The following is a 21649-nucleotide window of genomic DNA, read 5'->3' on the forward strand; positions in this document are numbered from 1 at the left end:
CTACTGTGGATCTGTCAGCAGAGATCCTTCTCTCATTGCCAAGATAGACAGCTGTAATCTGTGAAGCACAGGGGTTAGTTGGTCATCTTGCAAACTGGAGTATTCTCAGTTCACTTGCACCATAGCCTTTTCTGCCCGTGAGTAGATGGCTCCAAGATCAAAGATCTGGAAGATCTGCTAGAGCTTGGAGAAACAGTCTTTTTGCCTTCTTCAGCCGTTTGTGTTGCATTAGGTCCTCTTCTGTGAGGAAGATGTAATCTGAATCCTGGAAACGTGGGAATGCCGTCTGTTGCATCCTCTAAACATAGTATTTGGGCTATGGTGTCTATAGGTCTAGTGAACTGCACGGCCTCCTAAAAGACTGGAAGAGGCATTTGGTGTTCCAGGCAACTCTGTTGTGGCAAAAGGAACAAAGACAAAATGGTGTCATTTAAAATGCAGGTTTCCTGCCAAGTGTCACATAACTAACGAGTGCAGCTCTTCTCAGAGCAGTATTGTTCAGCGCTTGTTGGTGAAACCTGTGGTCCACCTGCCCAGAACTGTCGTATGTCCTGGTTGCTCCTAAAAAGCATTCCCTGTCTCATCTGGAGCCTGTAAAGTACTAACCATCCTTTTCAGGCTGATAGAAACCTGCTGTTCCCCTGAGGGGTTGGCCTTTTTTCATGTTCCCTTTAGATCTTACCCAACCTAAACTTACAGCCCCCTTGTTCTGCCTTTGACTCTGCTGGGTTCTCTTCATGAAATGGCAAGAAAACCAGCTGGCCTTGAGGATTCTCACACAGCCCACCCTATCTTGGGCTAGCACAGTCTCAGGGATCCCCACCACCACTTCCACTTTGCTGCCACTCAGGTGAATGTACACCATGTCTAGGCACCAAGCTGCAGTGTGCTTTGGGCTTCCTTGGTTCAGGCTGTCTATGGGGAGTGGAAAAAATGTTACTATGAAGAATGGTGTGATTAGATTTTAGAGAACAAGTGTCCATGGTGGCAATGAAGACGTTTAACACAGAGCAGGATTGCTCATGGAGCTGTATTTCATGCAGTGGATACTGAAAAATTGGACAGTAGGGAGGGAAGCACAGAATGCAGCGGTACTTCTGTCTGTGTGAGTTTCTGTGCATGTGCCTATTAAAATGCAGTAAGAAAGGTAGCGAGCATATGTTTTAAGTATTTTGAGCAGTTGCTATGGTAACTATATAAATTCTAGCAAGTGTGTTAGTCAATTGGGTTAGTGAATTTGTGGCTGCATGTGACACACTTCGCAAAATTAATGAATACTCCTTCATGAATGATTTATCCTGACATCTAAAGGTTAAAGTGTCTTGTACTAAAGATGCTGAGGGCTGCTTTTCTATATTGATTGATCCATAAATAATTAGCTGTTGTAATTAGTTAAAGATTCCCAGTCAGATAGATACTGAACTCGGGGAACTTTTCTGGCTTCAAATTATTCATTGTGGTATTTCAGGAGCCTCAGACCTGCCCAGGCATTTTAACTTAATTGGACAAAGTGTAGAAACATCTACTAGCTCAGCTGGTCCATCTTTTATTAAAGGTATGTGAGAAGTCTATTCTGAGGCTAATGAGAGAGTGAGCGGATTGCTGGAGAAATGTTCATGAGAGAAGGGGTGTCCTGTCTCCCCTTCTACCACAAAGTTGCTCAGGGCTTGATCCATGACTCGTGCAGCTGCAGCAGGGGTTTAGAAGCTGCCCGATTCCCTTAACATCTTGTTCTCCTTTACGTTTCTCTCCTTTAAATCCACTTCTATCTTGGTCTGTACAAAAGTCACTCATCTTTCCACAGCCAACCAGGAAACTAAAAGGGAGGAGAGATGCAGGGTTTATGCTCACAATCTTGGAGCATTCCACAAACATTGAAGGATTTTCCAAGTTAAACAGGCACCACAACCTTTTCCTAAAAGAAACTGATAAAAAGGTGGGGTGTGTTTGGGGGGACGTGGGGAAGAGAGCATCATGGAACTCTGTGGACATGGCCTCTGGGGAGCAGAGGGTGAATAATGTCAGTATGAGGTTTTTCCAATTGCACGTGGCAGTCAAGAGCATAAACACCAGAAAGTTAAGCTAGCCTAGGGTGAAATGAAGTGACTTGTTTGTGGAACGTGGCCAGGTTAATGCTACACAGTGTGACACAGAAAAATGCTAGTGCTGGTGGTAGAGGAAAAGTAGTCAAAAAACCCAGCTGGAAAAGTGTGATGCACAAGAGATTGCAGCATGCGTCTGAGGGAGGAGGGGGGCCATATAAAATAGTTGTCGGGGGGGGGAGGGCGGTCTGGAGAGGCAGCTGAATAGTGTGCAGCTCACTGGGATTTACAAGTGAAACATTTCTCAGAATTTTCGTATTCTTTTTTCCTTCTCTTTTTTTTGTCATCAGTCTGTACAGATGTAAGGAGATCATATAGGTTGCTTCTGTGTAGGAAGCAGACAAAAATTCTTGGAAACAGGGGATGTACTTTGTGCTGCTGGTGAAATTGCTGGGTTTGACTTGCCTGCAGGAAAAAAATGGCCGTACCCCCATAGTACTATGGTTGCTCTGCAATCTTAGAGTGGTTACTTTCCTTGAGAGAGACATTTTGATTTGCTTTAAGACTTCCTAATATAAGTCTCTCTACACACTTCTGGTATATATTTTTCATGTCAATAAAGTTGTTTGATTAAGCCCCAGCAAAATGATACCAATTAATCTTAAACCTGGAAGGCTTACCAGCACTGCAGTACATGAAAGGAGAAGGTAAGTTGTCAGAAAATATGGAGAAGACAATTTATCTTGATAAGCTCTATTTAACCTAATCTTGGAGGCTGGCCAGCAAGCTGCCTTCTCATTGCAACTTGCTTAATGCTTTCTATGCCTGTCTGTGCCAAACCTGAATGTCTGTGAAGTCCTAAAAGTATTTAGTCAAGAAGAGATTATTTGCTGTTGTTCTGGGGCTCTGAGGTTTCCATTATGAATGTATGTCTTGCTAACCTTGGGGATGAGCCCTGAAAGCTTGTGAAATCTAAACAGAGATTGCCTTCAAGTCAAAGCACAGGTAGTTGCTACTATAAGCAGTTCTGCAGGGCCATAATTGCTGACTTTGGCCATTGACTAAGAAGAAAGGAGGAGATGGTGAAAAATAATTAATTGGCCTGAAAAATACTTAATTTCTTAACCTTATCAGAAGTTCAGTTACCCTCATGTTTCTGTGGTGGAGCTTTACAGTTTTTTTTTTTGTTGTACAAATTACGGTTGGTTGTTTTGTTTTGCTTTTCCTAAACCTATGTGTGCCTGTCAGTTTGGACCCCAACAAACTGCAGCAACAATATTTTTCAGTTGAAGGCCTTACTAGTTGTAAGGGTTTAAGGTGGCTCTGCCAAGTTACAGGTTCAGGATACAGTAATAGACACCAGACCAACAGCCTTAGGGATCAATAATTTATCTCTAAATAACAGTACAGTAACAAGTACAGATCAGTAGTACAATTATCCAGGTCAGAACAAGAGCAAATCCAGTAATTCACCAATACTGGGCTAAACTTAATAGCCAGGCGCACAAAGGCTTACGGTTCTCTTTGGTGTGCCTGGGGCCCAGAAATATCGTATAAGCCTCACGCCTCTCTTGTGTGCACAGGACGTGAAAATACTATATAAAGCAGTAATAGCCCCTGACTAGCTAATATACTTGGTCACTGAACAATTTGTGTCTGTGTGCATGTGTTGTCCTAGTAGAAAATCGATTACTTTGAGGATTTTTAGGCTCTGTAGCCTCTCCCGCGTTTGTTTTACGATGATAGTGATGCTCTGATATATTATACTAAGGAAACAATCCTTGGTGTATTAACTGTAGTCTTTTTGTACTTGCATTTTAGTTGGAAGAGGAGAGATCAGTACTCAATAACCAGTTATTAGAGATGAAAAAGAGGTAAGTTGTTCTTTCTGATGTGTTTTTAACTATATAATCCTACAGAAGACTTCAGAAAACATAATACAAAAACACTGCTAAGAAAGCGGTTCTTTTCTACTGTATCAGAGGTAAAAGTGCTGAGGTTGTTACGCACATTGGATTATAGATGGCACCTTCCACATTTGCTTTATTAAAAGTGAGAAGGAAATGTAACTGTACTAATGTAAGTTACACACCTCTTGCATTGTAGTAGTTCTCTTGATTTTCAGTAACCAGTTAGTGTCTGGTTCTTAAGGAATAATGGAAAAATACAGTGATGCTAAGGATTGGGTTTTTTTTTAAAAAAAAAAAAAAAGAAAAGCAGCAGTTACTCAGTACTGAATGGATTGTTCTCATAATTTTGGGATATTTTGTTCATTGTGGCAGTAGTTACTGCAGTTCATTCAGCACTGTTTTTAAATACCAGGAGATTTGTCCTGGGTGACTGGGGCATCCATTTGTAAACTGTGCTGTTCAGCAAATGGTCCCAAGTTACAAAATTTACTGTCCTTCTGCAATATGTGTATGGAAAGCTAATAACTGGCTAAGTGCCACAATGTCTTTAGGAAGATGTGGGCTTTTCAAAAATAGTTATATAAATCCTTAAAAAAAGACACAGCTCTCCACGACACCAAGCATGTTCCAGGAAAAACAAACCAATCCCTGTTAAACTTCCTGAATTTATAATGGTTGCAACAAAGAACAGTGAGTGGCACTTTAGTATTCATGCACATCCTTCGCTACTCAGTATTATACACTGATCCCTTTTTTATTCCCTAATAATCTGGTTTTTGAGAGGTGGGTCATACTCTGTTATATCTCACATTCTTCTAAAAGACAGCAGGCACGCAGGGTATTACACAAGCTAAAGCTTCCTCAGAGAATGTAAGAGTTTGATCAGTTGTTGTACAGAGGCAAGCGAACAGCTGAATGTCCAGCTTTAACCAACCTTATGAACTGCATCATTCAGCCTTTACCTGCATAGAATAGTATAAGTGTAAGTTACTTTTTAAAGATGAAGTGAAGGAGAAGATAAAGAGAGAAATCTTCAGCTGGTGTAAAGACCATTCAACATCCACAATAATTAGTATGTTTACACCAACTGAGGATCATCTCTAGCATATTTGATGTGGAGGAGGGGAGGGAAAAGGAGGGTATTAGTGCTGCTGACATCTTAGAATGCTGTTTATAGCCTGTTATTTAACATGTTTTAAAACATGTATTTTAAATAGTCCTGAAAGTTACTTGAGGAAAGGAAGGAGGGAGTGGGGACCCAAGATCCATTCAGTACTTTCCAGCAGTTCTGTTTCATAGCATACATTTTAAAAGACAAATTCTTTACTAAGCTATAAAAAGAAAGGTGTGTGGCTCTGATTTTTCTTTCTGTTTTTATGCCATGTGAGCTGCCTGAAATAATCTAGATACTTATGAAATCATTAAAGTGAATATTAAGATTACCTTCAGTTGGTTACACTGAGATGCCCAAGTTTGTGACTGGCTTAATGACGTTCCTCAACAGTGTTAAATAAACTCCAATAGAAGGGATAAAACAAGTAACAGAAACAGTCAGCCTCACTGAAGCAGACTGCAGGCCACTAGGGGTCAAAATACACCAGCATATGACATTATTTGCTAACAAAACAGGCTGATTGAAGGACTAATTAAATAAAAGAGAGTCTCTCTAAATTCCCAAATTCCACTGAAGTTGGTGACGAGATGAGCAATGATTTCTTCCTTTTGTCTTAAGAACTTGAGATACTGAAAGAGAGACGTCTTTTTGTTTCAATTAGGTCAAATCTCTAGAAGCAGTTTTCTCACCTTCCTTTCACCCACAGGAGTTCTCTTCCTCTATTTTAGCAACTTCCTCTATGAAATAGTCCAGTTAGGAGTGACAGGAGTTTGATATTTATGAATCTAAGGGGGTTCTATGTTACTTCAGCTCATTAGGTTCGTTGTGGGTTGCTAACTGTCTTACTGTCTTTAAGCTTGCGCTATTTATCGATGCTCATTTCATTCCTCTCTCTTCCCTTTCCTACCCTTGCTTCCTTTGCTATATCTGTGTGTCTTTAATGGTAAGACTCAAGAAAGTCTATCCACGTTACAATAAATAATTTTTTTTTTTTTTTAAGTAAAGTTGTTGTACATATTTTGGCTGCCTTTGTCCCTTGGTGTCTTGCTTTTGTTTTGTAAAATACTCAGCGCTATATATATATATACACACACACACATATATATTAAAAAAAGTCTATATTTTTTACCAAAACAGAAAAGCGCCTTGGTGCACATTTAGTTCTTCCTTACAGTATTTTGCATTTCTACTCCATGTTTCTAACGTGGTTCTTGTTATCTTGCATTTTTAAAGCTTGCCCAGTAACAGTTTAAGGTATTTGCTTCATTCTTAGAATTTCTTATTTTTGTAGTAAGGGAAGAATCTGGGTGATTTTTTTAATGTTAAAACAAAAACCTCTCTCCCATGACTTCCACACACTGCTTAAAACATGGTTTAACCGCCTCAAGAATGTGAAATCTTAAAATGGTGTGTGAAATGACAAAGTCTTTTTTGTTGTTTTTCTTTAATCCCTGCTGGCAAGCAGATATTTTGGACTTGAATTGGCAAGGAAAAAGTCCAAGTTCACGGAATCTATTTCCTTTTTTTTTTCCCCCGATAAAACTAATAGTTTCCACAAGATTTTTCTTGCAAGTTATCACTATGTAGTTATTTCACATTCAACATATGCTTCTTACGTTTACTCTCTCTCATACGAATCATACCACAAACAATACTGAAGCTGAGAGTATCAGTGGGGTAGATTCTCAGCTGATGCTGGAAGTGAACTGTGATCCACACTTACATATAAGTAGTAGTGACATATACCTACTATATTTGTAGGTTTTCCAGTTTCAGCATTTTAGAGGGCCTCCAACTGGAGCTGTAAAGCATGGCTCCTGGAGAGACTGCCCTGTAAAAGAAAAAAAACAATGCTACGGTACAGGGACCTTTTTCCCCCTCTTGCTTTCTCTTCTCTTTTCTTCTCTTGTTTCTCTCCCCTTGTGTTATAGAATTCTAGACTCCTGTATTGGATTTGTAAATATATATTTACATGCTTACACTCTTTGCCTTTTTCAACCACCTAAATGCTTGTGGTGGTTGAAACAAAGTCCAATAAATGGCCAGTTAACCATATTTGTACAAAAAGCATATGTTTCATCTTGATCTCGGAGATGAAGATCTGACCAAGAAGTGGAAATACTGGCTAAATAACAAGCTCTTGAGCATGAGATGATGAGTCACTGGGGTTTCCATCTGACCTTCTACAGCTGTGTATATAGCAAAGGGAAGCACGGGTAAAGGCTCAGGTACAGCAGAGCTTGTGAGCAGCAACTTTCAGATGTACTTTCCAGTAAATACTGGATTTGCAGCTCTGTGGATTGGAGAGGGAGGCTGTGCTCTGCGAGCAGCGTCCCATGCATGGGTGGCACATTTCTTTCCCACACCACCACCCTATGCTTTCGATCCAATTCAGCAAAGCATTTAAAAAAGATGGGTTAGGCAAGAGCATGTGTGTAATCTTGCTGAAGAACACAGAGATTGCTGTCACACTTTTAGTGCTTTGCTGAATCAGGGTTGGTGAGGAGATCTATTAAATGCTGTTGCCCTTTTGGTTTTTATTAACAGGAGTATAACTTGTATTTGAAGACAAGATCGTGCAGTCTGCAATTTGTTGTGTTTCTGCTTATATTAATTTTCTCATTGTAAAAATATACCAAAACCAACCTTTTGGTTCATTTGTTAGCTGCATCAGCTTCTCTAAACCCCAGATTCTCCACTTGCTGCTTCCATTCCCAAGTATAATCTTAACAATGAAAGAATTGCATTAATTGTGCTCTCATTGTTGAGTTTCCTGTTTATCTTGAGTCGGTGAAATTTATTGTATTTCATGGTCTGGGTATCATGGCTCTCACTAACTGTAGATACTGTGGATATGAAAACTTTCCCATTTGAACTTAATAGCTATTCCCTACCTACTGAGCATTGTCACACAAGGACATGTTCTGCTCTTGATCCCTTGAACAGTCCTAAGAGAGTGTAGTTTTGTCTAGGTACTTCAATGAAATCATTGTGTCATTTGGTATCTTTGAAGTATTGGTTATGCCGTGCTTTTTGTGTAGTGGGTACGCATTCAGGTAGCCTAGTTTGTCTTCAGTCCTCTCGGCTATTAAGAAGACAAGCAGCACACTGCTGTGGCAGTGAGACTGGCATCATCTAAACCAAGCTGTATGGAATTCCTCAGGAAAATGGCTACGCCTGCAGAAGCTCGGGGAATTGACAGCTAGCTGCTGGGCATTGCCTGGTGCTCTGAAAAGCAAGTTTCTCTTTTAGATAAGTAAACATAGATTTTGGAGTAACGATATTTTTTTTAATTTTTTTTTTTAAACAAACAAAACCTTTCAGCTTGTAAGGAACTTTTGTAGCAATAGTCCTTGCATCAGAGGATAATTACTCATCTGTGTGTATTGTGTGACCTATCAGGAAGACTCATTACCATCAGTTAGAGGATGTCGTAGCTATGATGCCTTAAGATCACTGTCAGGACAGGATTTGTAGGCAGAAGTCATGTCTCTTTTTAGATCAGCTGAAAAGGTTGGGAAAACTGGACATATATAAACAGAAGATGGGTTTGTGCTGCTCTGGAGGATTTCTTTTTAACCCTTCTTCCGTGAAGGAAAACAAATCACACATGGCTTTCTGCTGAAACAGTAGTTGTTAAAAGCCCAGAAACTCTCAAAGTACGTGTTTCAGGAAATAATGATGTCACTGAAATTAGTGAGGACCAGCTGATATTTCCAGCATCATCAATGCTTTGCATGACAACTTGTACGATGAGCTTTGCATGTATGTTTTGTTGCTTGTTAATAATTTTCAAGAAGTAACAAAACTCTGAAGTCAGGTTTTGTGGAACATTGTGCAACGTGTTTGTTTATCCTGTATCTCCCCAGTCTATTAACTTGCTTCTTTAAATTCAAATGGATACGATGATATGCAGATTCTGCAATGTACTACCTAGGTAAAGTTTTTGCTTTGTTTCCACAGTTGTAACATCTGAAATGTTTACACATATATAAAATCTTAGTCAAGTACAGAACTGAAATTTTCTTTTTAAGAACCACTCCTTAGAGTAGTCTAATACTTTAAATTAAATTAAACTTCTTTAGGCGACTACAGTAACCTATTCTTTAGATGATTTCTGGATGTATTTGGTTTTCTTTTAGAGAATCAGCATTAAAAAAAGAAATTGATGAAGAGAGAGCATCTTTACAAAAATCCATCAGTGCTACTAGTGCCTTGATCACACAAAAAGATGAGGAACTGGAAAAACTCAGAAATGAGGTAAATGAGGAACAGTGGGATGCTTCTTCATTTCGGATCAGGTTATGGCTAGAAGCATATGGCTTTGTATGCTTGATACTGAAGAGTTGGCTAATTCTTTTTATTAATTCAGCATAGTTAAACCTTAGAATTAAATCTTTATGTATCTGTGCCTACTTAGGTGACTTCTAGCGTATGTTTTTGGTGGCTATTTAGCTCTTACTACTAAGGATGTTGCCTTGGTGCTTCTGACTTCACTCTGGAAGGCTTAAGCATTCTCAAATAATTCTTACAGATCACAGTGCTCCGTGGAGAAAATGCTTCTGCAAAAACCTTGCAGTCAGTGGTTAAGTCACTGGAATCTGATAAATTGAAACTTGAGGAAAAGGTGAAGAACTTGGAGCAAAAACTCAAGGAAAATAATGAACAGCCTTTAACTGTAACTAGCTCCTCAGGTAAAAGAGAGAGCCTCTTTACTGTCTCTCTACCTTCACTTTTAGTCTTGTAGGTTTTTGCAACTGTTAACCAGATAGTTAAAAGGAGGTTTAACTAATTGAACTTCCTGAGAAATATGACTTTCCTGTTGTAGGACACATATAAGATTTGAATTAAGGAAGAAATTCTGGCCAGCTGCAAAATGTGAAAGCTACCAACATTGCCAGTTAACCCCATTTACACCAGGGTGGGGGGCGATTTGACTTGAAATGAAACGTGCATAAGCCATAAAACTTTATCTTGTTCATGGGGTGGCTTGTGTGCAAGAGCCTCTCGTAGACTGATGTAGTTTTTCCTTGCTGTAGCTGCAAAGTAAGGAATGTGTAGGCATCGTAATAAAACCGCCTACCTGAGCTGCGCACAGGACTGGGAATTCCACATTTTAGACACTCGTGCTTACCTTATGCTGAGCTTCTTCAGTTTTGTACCACTACAGTCTCATCTCTCAACAGAGGAGCATTCCTTTGCAGATCTGTGAACTTCAGCTGTCACCTATACGTACATTTTTTGTATTTTAATAAGTAACATGCAGTATTGAATATGCTTCTGTAATGCAGTGGTCAGAAAAATTCCCCAAAGAAGTCACCCTCACCAAAGCTTATTCTGAGTGATTAGAAAGCAGTGAGAGTAAGATGTTTTGGAGACTGTTTATTTCAGTCTTTGACTAAGCTGTTGTGTGTTTCATAATTTAGATTACTGGATACTTATGCCTTGTTTGGTTTTGGTTTTTTTTCTTTAAAGGTGACATTGCTGCTAATCTACTTCAAGATGAAATTGCAAAAGAGAAGCAGGTATTTGATCTGAAACATCAGCATGCTAAAACAGCAGCGTGTCTGTAGGCAGAGTGAAATATTTTTCCAGAGACCGCTCCTAATCAGATTTTGTACATCAGAATTATAATGGGCAGATTTATCTTGTAGCCTTCTGCTTCTGAAGGAAAATATTAATGACAGTAAATATTAAGAATCAAGTGATAAGTGATACTGGAGAAATAGTTCAGGTTATCGGAACATGAGGAAGCAAGCAAGAAAGCAGAGATGGCAAGTTTTGACCTGCAGCCTGTTGGTGAGGTACAGCCTAGCAGAGCACACTCGTAAACTGCTCCTTTGGCATTCTTTCCAGAGGTTTCTTGGATGTGAACAAGGAATAAGGTCTGGCCCACCTGAATCTGTGGTGCTTGCCATCTTGGAGAAATGGGCTACCTGAGCTCCATGCTATTTCTAAGCTTCTGCAGTTGAACATGTTGATCCTTGCTGCTTCTTAACTGCAGAACTTTACTTGGAATGAGGGTTGGCAGCAATGGAGCACGGAAGTTGCTCAGTTAGCATGTGCTTGGTAACAGGAGAAATGTGTATTAAAGAGTACAATAATAGTAATGAACGTGTGAAGCACTGCCGTGCAAGAGGCAGCCTGTGACAACAAATGCCTAGAAACACAGTTAGACTAGAAGCACCTTCTGCTTGTTATAAAAGTCCTTGTTAGATCACTATGTCAGTTACATTGATTAAAAAATGTCCTTCCTAGTCTGTGCAGAGATCAGAAGTAGTGTAATTAACATACATCAACATTTTTCTGTTTTTCCACCTCCTTGAATTCACCTCCTGATGGCAACCCTTCCTTCCAATCAGCACGAGGTTTGTTCCACTTCTTGGGTTCCTTTATTTTATTCACTATGTTAATTTGCCAAGCATTACTTGGTTACATTCAGCAGTGCTGCTGCAGTGCTGGTTACTGATCTCTGTGGCTCTGGCTTTGGGAGATGCTGATGGGTGTGCTGCGCTGTCCCACTGCCCTGCCAGGACAGCTCTGAGAGTATCCCCTAGAGCTGTTCAGAGGAACAGAAACGCTGTTCTGATCAGAATTACACAGCGGGATTTATGTTCAAAATGTAACATTAGAAGATCTGTTGGTGGTGGGTTGAGACCCACCAATGTCCCAGAGGTTTTGGCTGGGTGGAACTACCTAGCTCCCTGGGCAGAAATCACACTGAGGGTCTCAGAGGTCCTTTGGTCTTTGAGGATCCTAGGTCCTTCCTGTCCCTCGTTCTCTCAGTGTCCATGGGTGCTCTCTGTAATACAACGATCCAGTTGTAAGTTAATGCAGATCTGCATGTGTCAGTTTGAGGGTTATTCCGTGGTTGCTCGCTTTCTCTCAAGTGCAGTCCTCAACCTGCTGACTGTCCTTGTTCTTGACTATCATAGATTGACTTCCTGAATTCAGTGATAGTAGATCTGCAGAGGAGAAACGAAGAATTGAACTTGAAAATACAAAGAATGTGTGAAGCATCCCTCAATGGCAATGAAGAGGAGATCAATAACTATGACAGGTATAAATCCTAAAGGAAAACCTTGGTTTGTGTTTTGGGAACTGTTGGCAGCAGGCAGTTCTGTCAGCTGCACGATGCACCAGCCTGATCTCAGCTGTTAGGAAGGACAAACATAGCTTTCTTGTGAATTTAGAGTGAATGAATCCAGCCTTCTTTTTAGGTCCATTACTACGGTGTATCTGGTGGTGCAAAATGATCCTCTGTAGTTATCGATCGCAAACACTGATGTATCGCAACATATTTGTTGTCAGTATTGGTTGAGTTTGGCCCTTCCTGAGTTAAGTAGATGAGTCTTTGCTCTCAAGAGGCTGGTAGCTGCATCATGATGGGGAGATCCAGTCCAGAGAAATAGAACTAAAACCTGTTTGATAAGTTGTGACTTCAGATCTCTTCTCTAAAGAGAAAAGAGAAACGAGTTTCCATGTGTTTCTTTTTTAAATAATGTCTGTATTTGTACAAAGATTTACACAACAGAGCAGTTTGTTTAGTAAATATTACAGTGTAAGGGATTATGGGGTTACTGCAAGGTAGTGGAGATGTCAGAAGATCTTCAGAAGGGGTTTTGTAATTTATTTTTTTGTTGTTGACCACTGTGGTGTTTCTTGAGTCTCAATAATTATGGGACAGCTTATTGCGCGGGGCAGGGAAGCAGGCCTTTCTCCTTTATGGAGAAGTACCCTGCTTGACTTGGGCTGGTGCTGATCTTGCAGTGAGGAAGAAAGCTTGTCAAAGAAGAAACCTCGTCTCTTCTGCGATATCTGCGGCTGCTTTGATCTCCACGACACTGAAGACTGTCCGACTCAGGCACAGATGCTGGAGGAGCCGCCCCACTCAGCTTACCATGGCAGCAGGAGAGAAGAACGCCCCTATTGCGATACCTGCGAGATGTTCGGGCACTGGACGGCTGACTGCAATGACGATGAGACCTTCTAATGCAGCACATGGCTGGGAGGATGGACTGTCTGTGCACCCAAATTGGACGATTTATACCACCAGCATTTGTGTGTGCTGAATGTCAGGAAAAGGGACAGCGTTTCTTGACTCCCTCTCTAATTCCCCTTGCCCATCCACTCCAGAATCAGTAAATTGATAAATATTTTGCTCCTCCACTAATAAATACCCTATCCCCCTTTAATAAACTTAAGTGAAATATAAATGAATGATTTAACAAATGACTTTATGCTATTTCTTCCCAGGTTCTGGGTTTGTCCCCACTCTTAACAAGAAATGCCCCCATGCTGTGGCATCTGTTGATGGGAAAAGCTATATAGGAACGAAGCACTAGAGTTATATTAAAGCTTATTTAAATACCTTAAAATTATGCTGTTAATTTTCATATTTGCACTAAACCATTTTAAGGCTGAATTTGTACATTTAGATTTTTAAGCTTTTTTTGACACTGGACTGGGTTGAGAAATATTTCATCTTTATTTTCACTTACTCATTTGATTGTGATATCGCTCAGTGAACGTGAGCTCTGGGTTGCAGTTTGACAACAGTGTGAAACATGAAATCTTGAAGCAGGTAAGAAATGGAGCTGCTGTGGGGTTTTTTTAGAAATCCGTCTGCTATGCACACCTAAGACAGTTTGTGGGACATCCTTTTTTTTGTTTTGCATTCTTTCAGCTTCTATATAGTGTGTGTGGTGTGTGTGTGTATATATGCATATATATATTAAAGTTATATTTTGGGAAAAAAAAAAAAAGATGTGTTTTCTTTTCTACCTTTCCCTTTGGTTAGGACTATCGTGGGCTCTGTGTGGGGACAAACATCCCCTGTGGCTGCACTGTCAGTAAACAGAAAGAAAAAGGTTATAGCAGCATTGTGGGCTGTTTTTACTGCGGCTTTACGCGAGCCCTCCCGCAGCATGCGTTCGGTAGCGGCCGACGGACGCCGCTGACCTCAACAAACCGGTGGCAGACGGAGAATTCGGTGCCAAAGAGCGGGGCTTTGGTGCCGGCGCGGTTGGCGTGGCGCCCGCCAGGGGGCGCCGTACCGCCGGGTTGCCTGGCCCCGCCTCGGGCCCCGCCTCGGGCCCCGCCTCGGGCGTCACGTGGCGGGCTCCAGCTGACCGCCGGCGTCACGTGACCAGGGGCGGCGGCGGCGGCAGGAGGGCGATGGCGGCTCACCTGAGCTCGGGGCGCGTCAACCTGACGGCGTTGCGCGAGGCGGGGCGCCGGGAGCTCCGCGAGTTCCTCGACAAGTGCGCGGGCTCCAAGGTGAGCGGGGGGCCGGGGAGGGGAAGGTCAGCTCGACCGCCCCCCCGGCGGGGCGCCCGGGCCTGACGCCTCCGTCCCGTCCCGCAGGCGATCGTCTGGGACGAGTACCTGACCGGGCCCTTCGGGCTGATCGCGCAGTACTCGCTGCTGAAGGTAAGCGCGGCGGCGGCGGCGAGGGTCCCTCTGCTGCCGGGCCTCCTCACCGGAGCTCCCCGCAGTTGGCTAACGCCCTTGCCTCCGCCTAGGAGCATGAGGTGGAAAAGATGTTCACGCTCAAGCCGGGCCGCCTGCCTCAGGCTGATGTCAAGAACATCATCTTCTTCGTCAGGCCCAAGCTAGAGCTGATGGACATCATTACGGACAACGTGCTCAGGTAGAGCCGCTGCTGGTGGCGGGGGGGGCGGTGGCAGCTGCAAGGGGTCCCCTCGTGGTTCTTTTCTTGGGCGCCGGCCAAAGGAGGGGACAGGTTTGGCCTGGAAGTGCCGTGCGGTTCCCCAAAACGGGGAATGGCCTGCGGACACCGGAACCACCGTGCAGGTGCTCTGGGGGCTCAGGTCAGGGTGCGAGACACCCTGGGAAGGCAGCGAGGCAGGGGTTCACTTTGGCTGGCAACGCAGAGGGTGCATTTCTCGTTAAGAGGATGTACATTCCTTCTAATTAGCTGGAATGAGTCATGCTTTGGTTGACCCTCCCTTTGAGAACCACAGGAAAACCAAGTCACCGTGCCCTGGTTTCAGACCTGGGGCAGCAGATGCCTATGGCTGGATAAAAAAATATTCTGAAGTGCAAAGCCGGGAACGGAAGGTGGTAATAATAACCAAATGCAGCATTCCTATTTCCTTTGAATTCAGTGCCCCCAGCCCGCGGTCTGTGCTGGTTGCCTGCGCAGCTGAGTTACCGTTTGCTGTGCTCCTGCCTGTGACTCTTCCAGGGAAGACAGAGGCCGCTCTCCCCAGAGGGACTTCCACATCCTCTTTGTGCCGCGCCGCAGCCTGCTCTGCGAGCAGTGGCTGAAGGAGCAGGGCGTGCTGGGGTCCTTCATCCACCGAGAGCAGTACAGCCTGGACTTGATACCCTTCGACGGAGACCTGCTCTCCATGGAGTCGGAGAGCGCGTTCAAGGTAAGCGCTCCTCTCAACTTCGAGGAAAGACGCCGTGTGTTTTTATGTTGGCTGTTGGGGTTTGGTACAGGGGCTTGCTTGCTCTCGGAGGGTTTCTCGGTCACCCGCAGAGCAGGGAAGGACCTTGCAGAGCACACGTGGCTTGATCCTGAGAGCCGAACTGAGCCCGAACTTCTCTGTGTGTTTTCTGACTAAACGCTGAAGGAACAATCAGTACACCAGGCTGCACCCCATTTCCTCCAGCTTTAACCGCTGGCGTTATTTTCACAAATTCATTCATGAGGCTTAAAATACTTAGTTGTTACAAAGAGCCAGCGCAGTTTGTGTCAATACATAGAGCCACACACAGTGGTTAATACTGCACGCTAAGCTGCACTGAGAATTGACAGCTGTCACCTACCAGCCGTGTATCCTGTTTTCTCAGAATGCTGCGTCTGGGGACAGAAAGGTTTGAGAGTTTCTTTGGTCATCTCTGCCTTGTTAAATGTAGCCCAGAGGACGCATCAGGGCTTGCAGCTGCTTGTCAGCAGCCAGGATGAGGTGGTGTGTGCTCACATTGGCCTCATTAGAGGGAGAGGCTATTTGCAGTCACTTTCTGGCTCTTCCTCCTCTCCATCAAACTGGGAGTAGCATGTGGGGTTCAGAAATATTACAGTGTCTGGTTTGATCAACTGATTTGATGTAGTAACAGCAGAGATAAGGTCCATGTTTGCCAACAACCACAGTTTTTCCCCAGCCTGTGTCACCTCTGAACTGTTCACATGGACCACATTCTGCTGTGGAAGCAGCTGTGTCGGACTGACACCTTCCATCGGGAACCTTTCTTGTTGTTTAGGAGTGTTACCTGGAGAGTGACCAGACAAGTCTGTACCATGCAGCAAAGGGGCTGATGACGCTGCAGGCTCTCTATGGAACCATCCCGCAGATTTTTGGGAAGGGCGAGTGTGCCCGGGTAAGGCAAATGTTGCTGCTGAAAAAATGCGTCTTGTTCTTTGGAACTGCCTTAAGGAGTGTTTGGTTAAATACACCCATGGGTTTTTTTGAATCCAGCCACAGACCCTTCTTATCATATTGGAATTTCAGGATCATGGACATCAGGTCTTTTTCATCTCTGGCCAAAAGAACAATCTTTGCTATTCCATAAGTCTTCCTGTCAGGATGATTTATCTAATTTTGTATGCTTTTTGCTCAAAGATGCACTGCCTTCATGTTTTCAGCAGTTCTTTTATCTGTAGAGTTTTAACACTTAGCCGTTCTGTCGGTATCAGAAGCGCTAAATGAAGTGGGAAATATGTAACCTACTGTTCGTGCCTTAGCTTTTTCATCTCTCCCTATAACTCACTTGCCCTTTTTTCTTCTGTCTGATCAATCTATGGTTTATTTGGTACCTTTTGTAATGAGGGAGTGGCTTGAGATGAACCCAGTGTTTCAGCCACAGTCACTGTCTTGCTAAGCTGTGGAAAGCAGCAGACAGGAACTTTTTTTTTTCTTTTTTTGGTCTTGTCCTGCCCCCATCCGTCACCCAGTTTGTACTTCTTGCCATTCTCTTCCTTTACACAGGGCTGTGCCCCATACTTGCATGAGCATGTGTTTGTAGAGCCTAGGAGTCCAATCCATCTGTTGTGGCCTGCGCCATAACGAGACCAACATGATGTATTTTCAGCACGTGGCTAATATGATGATCAGGATGAAGCGCGAGTTCCCTGGAAGCCAGAACTCAATATTTCCCGTCTTTGATACCCTCTTGTTGCTGGACCGCAATGTCGATCTGCTGACACCGTTAGCTACACAGTTGACATATGAAGGGCTGATAGACGAAATCTACGGAATTCAGAACAGTGAGTACTGCTGGGTAAGGGGGAGGTCTCCGGCGTGCTGGCGCAGGTGTGTCAGGTGGGTTTCTGCTTCACTAAATAACTGTGATGTGGGAGCAGCTCACCTGATCTTAGTGTGGGGATGGTTCAGTCCCAAGCTAGAGCCCATGGAGATCAGCTCTCGCTCTCTTTTTGCCTAGGAAGGGGAGCTGAGTACAGTGCATGGTTATTGAACAGGCATATTTTGGATGTTGGCTGGGTGCAGACACAGTGACACAGAACACGTAGTGTGGAGTAGAAATGTTAGCGTATGCCTTCACCCTCCAGCCTGGGTGGCTCATGTGCCACACTGAGGGGACAGGAACGGTTTGTGAAAGGCTATTCAGAGCGCTCTCCTGCTCTTCAGGCAGTAGTAAGGAACGCTCCAGAGAGGCATTTATGGGTTTTAATCCCTCCTGCTGTACTGAAGGCTGGCTGGAAGGCTGCCTCCAAACTTTTTTGGAAGCGGGGTAGCTAGCACTTGGGTTTTGATCGTGTATGTTTGTATAGGTCTCTGGGTGAGTACAGGGAGACCCTCCTTAATTAACACATATGCACTGAGTCGTCTGGGTGTTTATATTGGCTTTGCTGCTCAGAACTGTTTCCAGTTCAGGGGACGTGTTTCCACAGCCTGCTTGTCTTAACTTCTGGTGGTGAAGTTCCAGTGCTTATTAGGGTTATTTCTCTGCATTTGGTAGCTTACGTGAAACTGCCTCCTGAGAAGTTTGCCCCGAAGAAGCAGGGTGAAGGTGGAAAAGATCTCCCCACTGAACCCAAGAAGCTCCAGCTGAACTCTGCTGAAGAGCTATATGCTGAAATCCGAGACAAGAACTTCAATGCTGTGGGGTCAGTGCTGAGCAAGAAAGCCAAGATCATCTCAGCAGCCTTTGAGGTGAGGCCTGCATCTGACTGTGCGTCCCTCGGGCATTCTTGTCATCAGATAGGTCTCAGTCTGCGTTCAGCAGGGCCAGGGCTGTGACTGGCAGTTCGAGCTGTTGCCATGGAGTAATACCGCAGCCAGAGAAAAAATAGGTAGTCTTCAGAAGCCCCTCCAGTCTGTTCCCCTGCCCTGGGATGAGATCAGCTCCACTTTGTTCTGAGTAGGTGTTGGTCAAATCTCATCTTAAGAATCCTGTAGTAATGCAGATCCTCTCGTCTCTTCTCCCCACACCTCTGTTCTGGGGCTTTTCTTATCCTCACTGTTAAAAGCTTGTCTCAGAGCTAGCCTAAACCACATTTCTGCTGTGTGAGCCCATAGTTTCCATCGTAGGAATAGCTTTCTTCAGTCTGCAGAACAGTCAGGTGCTGCTTCCCTCTGCAAGAGGCCAAAGGTTAATTTTAGCATACTGATCAATTCCACTTGGTTGCTGTTGTTGCCTGTTAACTGAAAGGTCCTTTTCCCTTTGTATTCATTGAGAAAAGTTTTAAGAAATAAAACTCTAGAATGTACATTCATAGAGTATTATGGCTGGCATAAAAAACAATAGGAATGTGAAAAAGACAGTTATCTTACAGGAGATTTGACCTGTAAATTCATGCTCACGTGTCACCTTAGAAAAAGCTGGAGAGTGCTGTGGGGTGTGTTTGTGGTTTTGTTTGAAAACATCCTGTTGATGATTCATAAAAAACTTGAGATCTGATATCTCTGCTTTCAGACTTCATGGTAATTCTCGAGAGAACTTGTTATGCTGTTTGATTATATTTCCTTGATTTTTTTCTTTGCCTCTTCATTTCTGCCACATTTAAGAGGAGGTAGCAGTAACTTAAATACTGTGTGCTCAGCCTCATCTCCTAGTAAATGTCTATTACTGCAATATTAGTGCTGAAGGTGCTAAAGATGGATTATTCATACTGGTTGATAAAAAAAAAGAAATTTAAGAAATTGTCAGAGGTAATAGGTGATAATGAAACAGTAGCATATTGGCAGCAGAGGACTTCTTAAGTTGCAGGCTTCATCATTATCGCTCTCCTGCCTGCACTTGCCCATTTAAATCCTTCACATATGAGTCAAATTATTATTATTTTTGTTCCAAGTTGCAGCAAGAGGCAAGTAGCCCAAATGAAATACAGACCTCTGGACTGCTCTGAGAGCCGAAGTCTGCATTGTGCTTCATAAGATCCTTGCTCAAAACCTGGGCCATTGTTACAGCCAGGTACAGTGAATGGCAGGCTTCCACTCACGAGGGACACAGACCCTGCCAACCCAGTTCCTCAGCACTTTTCACTACTGCTTTGAGGAGGGGAATGTCCCCCATCTCTGACTGCATTTGCCTAGAGCTCCATGTTTACTGGCAGCTAGCAAAGTAATTCGTCCTTGCATGAAAAAGGTAGTTTTGCTGGTAGAGAAACTGACGAGTAAATAGCGATGGCTGAAGTCAGACAAAGGTGGAGAAAAGAGATTGGCAACACTGGTATAATGGAGAAAACCAGTCTAGTGATCCCGTTGTATCATGTCCTGCCCCTTCTAACGATCAGAGTGCTGTTATAGGTAATGCTGTGACTTTAGTCTAAGCATGTAAAGTCTTTTGTCTAAAAGGTTGCGTATCTCTAACAGTATCTGCTGTTGCAGTGAGTGCAGTAAAAACCTTTTTCATGATAAACTCATCTAGTTGGTGTTATTAATCTGAACAAGACCTAACCTAAGCAACGGAATTCTTTAGGAAAGACACCACGCAAAAACCGTTGGAGAGATTAAGCAGTTTGTCTCACAGTTGCCACACATGCAGGCAGCAAGAAGTTCCCTAGCAAACCACACCTCCATTGCAGAACTCATCAAGGACATCACCAGTGAGTATTTGTTGAATAGTCTGACTAATTTAAATATAGCAAGATGCAAGACAACTTGATGGACATCATTCAGCTTGGCAAAAATTGGTTTTGCTCCATCCAGTGCATCTCTGCTGAAATGTTAAATGTAGAAAAGAAGTTGTCACTTGCTATTGTATTGATTTTCATTCTTTTCCCAAAGCATCTGAAGATTTCTTTGATAATTTAACAGTGGAACAAGAGTTCATGTCTGGAATAGACACAGACAAGGTAAGACAATTAGTGACTCCTGTCTTGGAAAAAAACCCAAGGTATTTCTCTGGGGTTTTTTCCACTTGGGTTTTTTGAGAGAGGAAACATCTGGTTTAGATGATGTCTGTCTCCTTCCAGTGTCAAGGTTGTGAGCTCTCAAGTGTGTCTCCTTGCACATGTGCAGTTTTTTTCCAAGTGACATGCATCGCTGAATGTACTTGGAGACAGTGCTGTACTGTGTGCTTTGCCGGGCTCCCATCACCTACCATTGCCTGTAATGCAGATATATACAGCTGGTGTGCTTTGACTTGTACAGGGGCATTATGTGCTGTGAGGGATCAGTGAAAGATTGAAGACCATTAATAAGAATATTTTCAGTGCATCAAAGTCTAGCTATTGACTGTGGAATTGACATGCTTTAGAAAGACACTAGGTGGAACCACTGCTGGATCACTGTTTTACAGATGGTCTTGAGCTGCCTGGAGAGCAGCTGCACCCACTTTTTTGCTGTTTTGGAGGTATTAGACAAAACTAGATCTTTGTTTCCAGGTCTTCTAGATGCTTTAACAGGTCTTTAAATAATGGCTTATGTAATTTTTTTAATAGGTTAACAATTATATTGAAGACTGCATAGCTCAAAAACATCCATTAATCAAGATCTTGCGTCTCGTTTGCTTGCAATCTGTATGCAATAGTGGACTGAAGCAGAAGGTTCTGGACCATTACAAAAGAGAGATTCTCCAGGTTGGGCTGTAACTTTTGGATTGATAAATTTCTGAGAAAATCCATCGAGGCCTCAGCTCTACAACGCTTGCATTCTAGACAGATGCATCTTATACATGGGTAGTGTTGACTTCCAGTGTGTACAGGTGGAGGGCTGAGGCTTCTCTTTGGGCTGATGGCAGTGACTCAGGAGGTGCTTATATGTGTTTTCCAACGTGTAGATACAGAGAGATTTATATCATTGCACTTTTTACTATTATGGTTTAAACACTGTAAATGGGATACTCTCTAGAGAGATCTTAACCAAAAAATTTTTTTAAACTAACATCTTTGCCTTTTGTCTTTTTTTTTTTTTTTTTTTAATACTCTGGTAATGGATTATTGACATGGCATTAAAGGTGAATTCTTCATATTGCAGACTTACGGCTATGAACATATATTGACCTTAAACAACTTAGAAAAGGCTGGACTCCTGAAACCTCAGACAAGTGGTAGGAATAACTACCCAACGATCAGGAAAACCCTGCGCTTATGGATGGATGATGTTAATGAACAGGTAAACAGGCACCTCAGCAGTAAACATTACATC

The 21649-nt window shown here is 42.9% G+C and overlaps 2 protein-coding genes and 1 long non-coding RNA gene across 14 annotated transcripts in view; 2 read left to right on the forward strand and 1 right to left on the reverse strand.

Moving 5' to 3' along the window:
- CLIP1 (CAP-Gly domain containing linker protein 1) overlaps positions 1–13830 on the forward strand; it is a 73833-nt gene extending 60003 nt beyond the window's left edge. For 7 of the 12 annotated variants that reach the window (XM_069794698.1, XM_069794702.1, XM_069794701.1 and 4 more), the window contains 7 exons: positions 3864–3916; positions 6300–6320; positions 9209–9326; positions 9601–9760; positions 10542–10591; positions 12002–12126; positions 12837–13830. In XM_069794698.1, coding sequence (XP_069650799.1) covers positions 3864–3916; positions 6300–6320; positions 9209–9326; positions 9601–9760; positions 10542–10591; positions 12002–12126; positions 12837–13059 — 750 coding nt within the window. In that variant the 3' untranslated portion in view covers positions 13060–13830. The remainder of the gene's footprint in view (positions 1–3863; positions 3917–6299; positions 6321–9208; positions 9327–9600; positions 9761–10541; positions 10592–12001; positions 12127–12836) is intronic. The other 5 variants (XM_069794700.1, XM_069794710.1, XM_069794706.1 and 2 more) reach the window with 1 other exon arrangement.
- The window catches only part of LOC138687455 (uncharacterized), a 27882-nt gene continuing 6233 nt past the window's right edge, over positions 1–21649 (reverse strand). Inside the window, exons 2-3 of the long non-coding RNA XR_011326624.1 lie at positions 6817–6897; positions 1–392 (exon numbers count right to left, since the gene is read on the reverse strand). This is a non-coding gene — a long non-coding RNA (uncharacterized lncRNA). The remainder of the gene's footprint in view (positions 393–6816; positions 6898–21649) is intronic.
- Positions 14190–21649, forward strand: part of VPS33A (VPS33A core subunit of CORVET and HOPS complexes) — a 10378-nt gene continuing 2918 nt past the window's right edge. The window contains exons 1-11 of the mRNA XM_069794711.1: positions 14190–14345; positions 14433–14498; positions 14591–14718; positions 15277–15466; positions 16302–16418; positions 17130–17304; positions 18018–18211; positions 19980–20106; positions 20288–20355; positions 20944–21081; positions 21479–21616. Of these exons, the coding sequence (XP_069650812.1) occupies positions 14244–14345; positions 14433–14498; positions 14591–14718; positions 15277–15466; positions 16302–16418; positions 17130–17304; positions 18018–18211; positions 19980–20106; positions 20288–20355; positions 20944–21081; positions 21479–21616 (1443 nt within the window). The 5' untranslated portion in view covers positions 14190–14243. The remainder of the gene's footprint in view (positions 14346–14432; positions 14499–14590; positions 14719–15276; positions 15467–16301; positions 16419–17129; positions 17305–18017; positions 18212–19979; positions 20107–20287; positions 20356–20943; positions 21082–21478; positions 21617–21649) is intronic.

The sequence above is a fragment of the Haliaeetus albicilla genome, chromosome 10 (genome assembly GCF_947461875.1).
Source record: "Haliaeetus albicilla chromosome 10, bHalAlb1.1, whole genome shotgun sequence".
NCBI classification, from domain to species: Eukaryota; Metazoa; Chordata; class Aves; order Accipitriformes; family Accipitridae; genus Haliaeetus; species Haliaeetus albicilla.